General features: G+C 43.0%; 1 protein-coding gene across 1 annotated transcript in view; it reads right to left on the reverse strand.

Annotated features, from left to right (window-relative positions):
* The window catches only part of LOC126495773 (vomeronasal type-1 receptor 4-like), a gene marked incomplete at its 5' end in the record, with an annotated part of 8,495 nt that extends 1,475 nt beyond the window's left edge, over positions 1 to 7,020 (reverse strand). Inside the window, one exon of the mRNA XM_050133370.1 lies at positions 6,998 to 7,020. Within this exon, the coding sequence (XP_049989327.1) occupies positions 6,998 to 7,020 (23 nt within the window). The remainder of the gene's footprint in view (positions 1 to 6,997) is intronic.
* Positions 7,021 to 9,995: the final 2,975 nt, after the last annotated feature.

The following is a 9,995-nucleotide window of genomic DNA, read 5'->3' on the forward strand; positions in this document are numbered from 1 at the left end:
TTCCTTCCTTCCTTCCTTCCTTCCTTCCTTCCTTCCTTCCTTCCTTCCTTCCTTCCTTTTTTGTGTGGGGTGGTTTTGAGATAGGGTTTCTCTGTGTAGCTTTTGGTGCCTGTCCTGGAACTCACTCTGTAGACCAGGCTGGCCTCAAACTCACAGAGATTCCCCTGTCTCTACCTTCTGAGTGCTGGGATTAAAGGCGCCCATCACCACTGCCTGGAAAATGGAGAGATCTCAAAAAGCTGAAAGACAAATTGCTGAGAAACACTTTTTAAAAAAGGTCTAGCATCATTAGTCATCAGGGAAATGCCAGTTAAGATTACTATGAGATTTCAGCTTAACCCAGTCAGAATGACCAAGATGAATAAAACAAATGACAGCATATGTGAGGGATGCAGGGAGAGGGTGGACATGGGAAATGACAGAGCTGCTATAAAAATCAGTATGGCAGTTCTTGCGGGACCTGGGAATTGAGGTACCACAAAATCTAGGACTCTTAATTCCTACCACAGAGACATCCATGTTCACTGCCAGAAATTGGAGACAACCTAGATGTCTATCACCTGGTGAGTGGGTAACAAGGATGTAATATATGTATGAATATCACTCAGCTGTTTAGATGAGTGAAATCATGGCATTGGCGGGTGAATGAATTGAGATAGAAACAATCATGTTGAGTGAAGAAACCCTGTTCTAGAAAGATAAATGCTGGCCTGGCAGTGGTGGCGCACGCCTTTAATCCCAGCACTCAGAAGGGAAAGGCAGGTGGATCTCTGTGAGTTCGAGGCCTGCCTGGTCTACATAGCAAGTTTCAGGACCGCTAGGGTTACACAGAGAAACCCTGTTTCAAATAACAAAACATAACAAAACAAATACAAAACAACAACAACAACAAAAAGAAAGATAAATACTGAACATTGTCTCCCCATGCATTCTGGCTTTGTGATTACCTTGGACCTTCTCTCTAAACTAATATATTCTTAATTATTTGACTTTTCTATAGAACATTATAACTCAAAATAAGAGTGCAGGTATTGGTTGTTCTAACCTTGGTTTAGACTCTATTACTCAACTCTATCAAGACAAGGATCATTTCAACAATTATCTATCAGAGCTATTCAGGTACAGACATTTAGCTTGTTACCTCCGACTTTACTTTCTGAGACAAACGTCAGTGATTGGGGCAAATGTGGTTCACACAACTTGTAAAGGCTCCCGAAATATACTAAAACTACACCTGAGTTCAACTGTACAAAACACAAATTTTAAAAATTTTTTATTCTCCTCTCATACAATACATTCTGACTGAAGCTTCCCCTCCCTCCAGACCTCCTACTTCTCCCTCCACCTCCCCTCTCCTGAAAATCCAGTCCCCCTGCCTCCCTAGAGAAGAGTAGGCCTCCCATGGGCATCTGTCAAACTCAGCAGAATAAGATACAATAAAACCAGGAAGAAGCAAACCCTCATATCAAGGTTGGGCAGGGCAACCCAGTAGATGGAAAAGGGTCCCAAAAGCAGGCAAAAGAGTCAGAGATACACTCCCACTGTCAGGGGTCCCCCCAAAACACCAAGCCAACACCTATAACATATATGCATAGGACCTAGAGCAGACCCATGTAGGCTTCCCAATTGTTGCCTCAGTCTCCATGAGTCCCTATGAGCTGTTTGGTTGATATTGCTGGCCAGGCTTTCCTGGTGTCCTCTGGCTTTTGCAATTCCTCCTCCCCCTATTCCTTAGGGTTCTCCGAGCTCCATAAGGAGGAACCCGATGGAGACCTCCAACCTGGGATCTCTCTCTGCCTAAAGTTTGGCTGTGGGTCTCTGTATCTCAGCTGCTGGGAGAAGCCTTTCTGATGATGACTGGAGTAGGTACTAATCTATGAGTATAGCAAAACATCATTAGGAGTAATTTCTTTTTGTTGTTGTTGTTTATTTGTTTGTTTTTTGTTTGGGCTAGTCATGTTCGGTTGTACCCTAAGTCTCTGGGTTACCCAGCATCCAATTCCTGGAGTGTCAGGCATGGGGCTTTGTGGCATGGGCATGGGTCTCAAATTAGACTAGCCATTGGTTGGCCACTCCTACAAATTCTGTGTTATCATTGCCTCAGCACATCTTGTAAGCAGGACAGACTATAGGTCAAAGGTTTTGTGGCTGGGTTGGTGTCCCAGTTCCATCACTATAAGCCTTGCTTGGTTAAAAATGGGTTAATATCCTCCATTACTAAGAGTCCTTGCTAGGATCACCCTCTGTAATGAGGAGCTGCAGGCAAGTCTGCTTTTTGTCCCACCCAGCTCCCACACGGCTAGCTTTACACCCGAAATAACAACACACAAATTGCATTCTTTTAAACACTGCCTGGCCCATTAGCTCTAGTCTCTTCTTGGCTAACTCTCACACCTTGATTAACCCATTTCTATTAATGTGTGTAGCACGACGAGGTGATGGCTTACCGGGAAAGATTCTAGCCTATGTCCATCTCAGGTCAGAGAAACATGGCGACTGCCTCACTTCCCTTCTTTCCAGCATTCTGTTCTGTCTACTCTACCCACCTATGTTCTGACCTATCAGGCCAAGCAGTTTCTTTATTAATTAATCAATGAAAGCATCAGATAGACAGATGACCCTCCTCCATCATTCCCCCTTTTTCTGTTTACACAAAAAAGAAGGCTTTCATTTTAATGCAGAGGGAAGATATTATTTTAGAGTGGATATTTATACCTCATAAACCAAGTAAAAAATTAAAAACTTATGTGGAAAAAGTCTCTGAATTAATTATAAAAGGTAAACTGAGACTTCGTTAACTAGCAGGTATAGACCCAGCAGAAATTATAGTGTCTTTTACTACTGAGGAAGTAAAAAAGTTATGGGAAGACAATGAACCATGGCAAAGAGCTTGTGCTATTTTTTTGGGAGAAATTAATAGGAACTATCCCAAAAGTGATAAACTTAACCTCATAAAGAGAACTTCTTGGATTCTTCCTAGAATTGTACATGATGCTCCAATAACTGAAGCCCTACGTTTTATACTGATGCAAATAAATCAAGGAAAGCAGGTTATAAATCGGAAGACTTGAGTAAGGTAGAACAAAGCCCTTATAATTCTGTCCAGAAGGCAGAATTATATACCATTCTTATGGTGCTAAGGGATTTTAAAGAACCTCTTAATATAGTTACAGATTCACAATATGCAGAAAGAGTTATCTTGTATATCGAAACTGCTGAATTTATACCAGATGACACAGAGTTGACTTCATTGTTTATCCAAGTACAAGATATAATCAGGAATAGGCTTTGTTCAATGAAAATAACACATAGACAGAAGGCCCACCTACATCAACTTTCATAGATTCCAGGGAATCCAATGTACTAGGTTTCCACATTACCCCCTCCCATGCCCTCCAATTCCAGTAGTGTCTCCCTCCATCCCTCTGCTCGACCTATCCCCTCCTACTCCCATCCCCTCCTGTACCCAGTCCAACCACAAAAAATTCTTTTTCCTCTTCCTAGGAAAGCCTTCCTTGTTACCCAATCTTTAAGGGTCTGTGGATTGTAGCATGATTATCCTTTACTGAATGACTAATATCTACTTATAAGTGAGTATATACCATGCTTTTTTTCTGTCTGGGTTACCTTACTCAGGATGATTTTTTTTCTAGTTTCATCCATTTACCTGAAAATTTCATGATGTCATTTTTTTAGCCACGGAAATATAATCCATTGTGTAATTTTACCACATTTTCTTTATCCACTCTTTTGCTGGGGGATATCTTGGCTGTTTCCAGGTTCTGGATATTATGAATAAAGCAGCAATGATGATAATGAGCAAGTGTCCTTATGGTAGGATGGAACATTCTTTGGGTATATGCCCAAGAGTGGTATAGCTTAGTCTTGAGGTAAATTCATTCCCAATTTTCTGAGAAACTACTATCTTGATTCCATAGTGGCTGTACAAGTTGGCACTCCCACCAGTGATGGAGGAGTGTTCCCCTTGTTCCACATCCTCATGAGCATGAGCTGTCACTTGCATTTTCAATCTTAGCCATTCTGATGGGTGGAAGATGGAATCTCAATGTGGTTTTGATTTACATTTCCCTGATAGCTAAAAGTGTTAATTATCTCTTAAGACAAATCTTTTGATTTTTCAAGGTTTCTTTTTTGCTTGTTTGTTTGTTTCTCTGTAGCCCTGCTGTCCAGGAACTCACTTGGTAGACTAGGCTGACCTTGAACTCGTGGAGATCCACCTGCCTCTGTCTCCCAAGTGCTGGGATTAAAGGTGTATGCCACCACTACATGGCCCCAAACACAAATCTTAACCTAAGATTTTTCTCTGGCACAAACCAGCATTCATGCCATGGAGAGACTTACAATGACCAAGAGTTGAAATGTCTTGAAGATCATGAGAACTCCACATGTTAATGTGAGTATTTTGTGGGCCTTTATGGAAAGATAACTTTTGCATTCTCAGGCATAGTTACAATGGTCCTGATACAGGTTGGGGAGATATAAGCATGTAAACTTCGATCAAATTATAGATCCTGAAGTGTCCTGAGAGGCGAAAGTAATGAGATAAGGTCACTGAGTGACTGAACATCAAACACCCTCTTTGCACACAGGAAGCAGTGCTGCAGAACTAAGTTCTGGCCTTGGGCCAAACAGCAGCCCAGTGACTCTGCTCCAGTCTAGCTGAACTGTGTGCTGGAGCTAGTCAGGGCCAGTCAGCATTCCAATGGAACCTGAATCACCCAGGCTCAGTTACATGCTCATCAATGCAGAGAGAAATCTATACCCTCAAGGGGATCCTTATTCCATGGCTGGCTTTTCAGATCAAGATCCTAGATAGAGGCCATGTGATGTACTCAGAGACCAGGATGGACACAGATACATTTAAGCCCATGTCTATAAGACAGACAATGAAAATTCCTTGTACAGACTCTGTAGTATCTGTGAGATTCAGGCCCATGGTCATGATTTGGAGGGAACTATTCCACCCACATTACTTTCATTAAAATATCTTAGAAAGGTAGAGATAGCCTTGGTTTCTCCTATGCCCAGAGCCGAAATATAGGATTAATATGCAGAGGCGGGAGACTAGACAAGCTGCAGGGATGTGTCTAGGGGCTGAGTACATCATGGGTGGAAGTGCCAAACCAGCACAGACCATGGAGACAAAGCAGAAATGAAATCTGAGGGCCTGAGGCTGAGTCTCTGGAAATCCCAAGCAGACAGACTGAGAAGGACCCTTCCCTACCAACTCACTGCCTTGGGATGCAGACTCAAAGGGACATGAGACCTTCACTCTTAAAGTGGGTGTGGTCCTGCTTAAAGGCCTTAAAGGCTTGTCTAGAAAGAGACCACCTGGAGACCAGCCGCTCTCCTGCCACGGTCACTGGACCTTACTGGGGCCACAGGTGAAGAAGAAAGAGACCACCTGGAGACCAGCCCTTCTCCTGCCACTGTCTCTGAAGCACAACTGCTTCACTGCAGGTTAAGCTGGGCTGGCAATCACTGTATCTGCTGCTGTTACCGTCCCTCCCCACCCCATACGCTGTAGGAGGGAAACATAAATTTAGCTGCACCCAAACAGTGGACATGCATAAATAAAAGAAGCAGATGGGTGTGATCAGATAAGAATTAAACATAGAGGAGAAAAACATCCACACTAACAATGTGCAAAACTCAACACACACACACACACACACACACACACGAGAAAACGTCAACCATCATCACACCTTCAAACAGAAGAACTCACCAACAGATTCAAGGAAAAGGAGAGTTGAAATTTCTGAACACCATTCCAGGTTCCTTTACAGAGAATCCATCACCACATGCAGGACCCAAACTCATGAATGAAGTAAGCAGATCAATTCAGGGCCCAGATAAGAAAATTAGCAAAGTGAATGAAAGGTGCAGGAACTTTTTCTTTCTCAAAGGAAAAAAAATTAGCAAAGTAACAAAGACTCTGAGAGCAAACAGAAATGTTGCCAATCAATCAAATCAGAAGCACAGCTGAAAGCTTCAGCAGCAGAAGAGACTAACAAAAGAGGAACTTCCAGGCTGGAGGACTACATCAAGGATATAATACAGTGTGTGTGTGTGTGTGTGTGTGTGTGTGTGTGTGTGTGTGTAAAGAAAGGATTGAGCATGTCCAGATCTGTGGAATGTGCTCAAACAACGCAAGGTGGGGTAGAGCATGGCAAGATAAAATCTACAGGCACAGAGGAGTTAACCAACAAAGCTAGAGCTGGTGGTTTCCAAACTAATAGAAAAAATGAGCATCCAAACACACCTGAAATAGACACACCATAGAGGAACTACACAGACACATCATAGCCAAGGTATCAAAAATGTGATCCCAGAACCTGTATTAGATGTTATAAGGGGAGCCTGTTAACCCACCTACAGCAGTGGCCACGCGAGAATAACATCAGCTCTCAAATCAGCAACCCCAATAGCCAAGAAAGCACAAAACGATAGATTCCCAGCCCTGAAAGTCACTGGCTTTTCAAACACAGTTGCTGTGCCCAGCAGAGTTCTCTTCCATTTGCTGGAGGGATAAGTATACGTCAAGACAAGCACAGACCAAGGCAGTCCTCGAAGCTAAGCTGGCAGTGCAGAACTTACTTGTAACATTCCTGACAGCGGTGGGAAGAATGCATGTTTTGAGAGTTTGAGAGGGGCGACTGGAGAAAGGAGAGCTTGAAAGCAGTCAGTGCCTTGTAAAGATATGCCCCTCTGAGACTTCCCACTGCCCCAGATGAACGAAATAGCATCGGGATGTAGATGGCAGCTGGGAAATGCAAATACTTGCTAAAAGATGAGATCCTAGAGTGGGAAAGATGGCTCAGCACTTAAGAGCACTTGCTGCTCTTCCAGAGGACCCAGGTTTGATGGGAGGTCACCCCTGTCTGTAACTCCCCATCCAGGGGAATTGACACCCCCACACAAATATACATGCAGGCAAACACCAATGTACATAAAATAAAATAAATTTTATATAATTATCATATATAATACATATATAAGAATATATATATATGTATATAAGAATATATATGCCAGGTGGTGGTGGTGGCAGTACTGGAGAGGCAGAAGCAGAGGCTGGAGGATTTCTGTGAGTTCAAGACTGGCCTAGCCTACAAAGCAAGTTCAAGGACAGCCAAAGCTGTTACACAGACAAACCCTTCCTCAAGATAAATAGACATAGATAGATAGATAGATAGATAGATAGATAGATAGATAGATAAAAGATGAGATTGTGGGATCCTATGCCAGTACATACAGCTGGGAGTTTTAGGAACATGGAAAAAGTCTGGGGTGTAACTTCCCATAAAGGACACCAGAATTGTAAGGAATCCTTGGTTAGAACACATGCTAAGATGGAGAAAGGAAAGAAGATGGTAAAAGTGTGTATGAGGATAAAGAGATGGAGCAAAAATAAGAATGAGGAAACATTAGAGTTGACAGGAACCATGAGACAAAATACCTGATATTATGTCCCAAGCTGGGAAAGGGACATACCTCCCTCTCATTCCAGGCCCCAGTATCTGGGACTCCTCACTGGAGGCGACTGCAGCCCAGGCAGGTGTGTTAAGAAGGCTTCCTTAGCACACTCACAATTAAATTTCACACAGAATGGCAGCATGTTTCCTCCCCGTGGGCATGGACCCCGTGGTACCTGACACATCGATGTCCTGGATTTAGTGCATCACTTTGGGGTACCCCGAGGAATGCTGTGACAGGTCCCACCTCTACAATGAGTCTCCAGTGATGGGGCACCCAGAGGAACACTGTGACAGGTCCCACCTCTACAGTGAGTCTCCTGGTGATGGTGCACCCAGAGGAACACTGTGACAGGTCCCACCTCTACAGTGAGTCTCCTGGTGAACTTGTTAAGCTAACTTGGCCAGCTGTCTTGGAGGACACACATTTTCCCAAGTTGAGCTACACCAGAGAGTCAACTTTGGGATCTGAAAAGTCATTAAAAGTTAGTTCTCCTGCAGTGGCAGAGATCACCACAGCCACTCAAACAGGCTGCGCACTGAGCAGGACCCTAGAAAATGTGCTCCCTGCTCCACAGGAGACCACTGTGCCTCCTGCTCCCACAGTGTGCTTTGGACTTCTTCATGCTCCACAGAGGGCATGATGCCAGACTGTGAAGTTTAGTTTTGCCTTTTGTCCAGGGATCAGTCATGGCTATAACACACTTCTTTTTCCCATAGGCTCTTATTTTGAAATTCCTTGCTATGATAATAAATAATGATTTCTTTACTTATTGTGTGAAATATTCCTGATCAACTGATGTTGTAAATCCTAAAATAACATGAAATTAAGCATATCCCACATGGCAAATAACTCTGGATTCCTCAAATATGCACTTATAAAGTCAGTGTAGCCCTTCCTTATTTCCTGGGACAACTATTGAGAACATTTCATATAGTCTTGACTTTCAGGTTTAATGGATTTGGAACACATAATTCAGAATTTAGCAATTATTATTCTAAGCAGAAAGAATCATATTACAATTTCTTTCAAATTTTCCCATCATTTTTGTTTTATGTCTATGGGTGTTTTTCCTACATGTATGTCTGTGCAACATGTGCGTGCAATTCCCGCAGCAAGCAGGAGAGGGCATCAGACCCCCTGACTAGAGTTACAGATGAATGTGAGCTGCCCCATGCATGCTGGGAATCCAACCCCCTCAAAGACCCTCCTGCTTGTAATCACCGAGCCATCTCTCCAGGTCAGTATTTTACAGATTCTTAAGGAATGTAAGATATACCTTGAAAAAGATGATTTTGCAATTGTGGGATAATATTTAAAAATTGTGGGGGCTGTGAGACCGGCTCCAGCCCCTACCCAGGGTTCCTAAGGTGAAGTGCTTCTCAGGAATGAAGGGGTGGAGAGGATTTCTACAGTAACTTCACACAGACAGGCTCATGCTCTTCCTTTCAAGCTCTCTCGATTGCTGTTTCCACTCTAATAATCCTGTCCTACCTCTAACTCCTCCATGCTTCTTCTAGCTTCTTCTATTCTAAAAACTTCTCCTACAGGAACATTGAAGCCATAAGGAGCTGAGCCACTCACCATGGCAACACAAAGGTCCAAACCATAGGAGCAAATCCTAGACCAGACTTGGGGGTGGGTGGGGGTGCGCGGTGCTCAGTGATGAGTTTGAGACACAGATCCTTTGTCAGTAGACTGGCAAGTGAAGAATGGGCATGCTTTTTCTTAGTAACCTTGGTTGGACATCTGTGACTCTGGCCTTGTGTAAGTGATAATGTTTCTTTTTTACAAAAAGCCTTTAGTCTAGTCGAACTTGTTCTGTGGTGAAAATGAACTAATAGTATGTAGCTGGCAAGGCCGACTTTAGGTGTCTGTAGTCCTCATGGGACGATAGATCTAGTTATGAAGCATGTCCTAGTTTATATTCTATATGTCAAAACTATATAGCCAAGTGAACAGTCATCTATTTGACCATTCATGGATATGTGTGCCAATAAGATTGAGATGTGATCAGAAGACTACATGTACACATTCTATGAGAATGCATGGGCATAGGGAGATTCATCGCTGTTATTGCACAAGTGAAACTACAGAAGACAGCAACAGCTTTCAGAGTCAGCTGTAATTCAGGGTAAGCCTGCAATAGCTCATGATACATGCTTCTGACAAAAAAAATGTTTTATTTTTTCTTTGAGAATTTCATACAGTTTGCTTTGATTGTATTCATCCCCCCTTCTCTACTTCCTCCCAGATCCTCTCCACGTCCCCAGCAACACAACATAGTGAACTCTCCCTGTCTTCTCTTTCTCTCCACCTCATGAAAAAGCTGATTCAAAACCAACTGTGGTGGTTTACACCTTTAATCCCTGCACTCAGGAGCTAGAGGCTGGTGTATCTCTGTGAATTTGAGGCCAGCCTCATCTACATAGCAAGTTCTGGGATAGTCAGAGTTACACAGAGAAACCCTTACTCAAAAAAAAAAAAAAAAGTTG

Source organism: Alexandromys fortis, unplaced genomic scaffold (assembly GCF_014885135.2).
Source record: "Alexandromys fortis isolate MF-2015 unplaced genomic scaffold, M_Fortis_MF-2015_v1.1 scaffold_606, whole genome shotgun sequence".
NCBI classification, from domain to species: domain Eukaryota; kingdom Metazoa; phylum Chordata; class Mammalia; order Rodentia; family Cricetidae; genus Alexandromys; species Alexandromys fortis.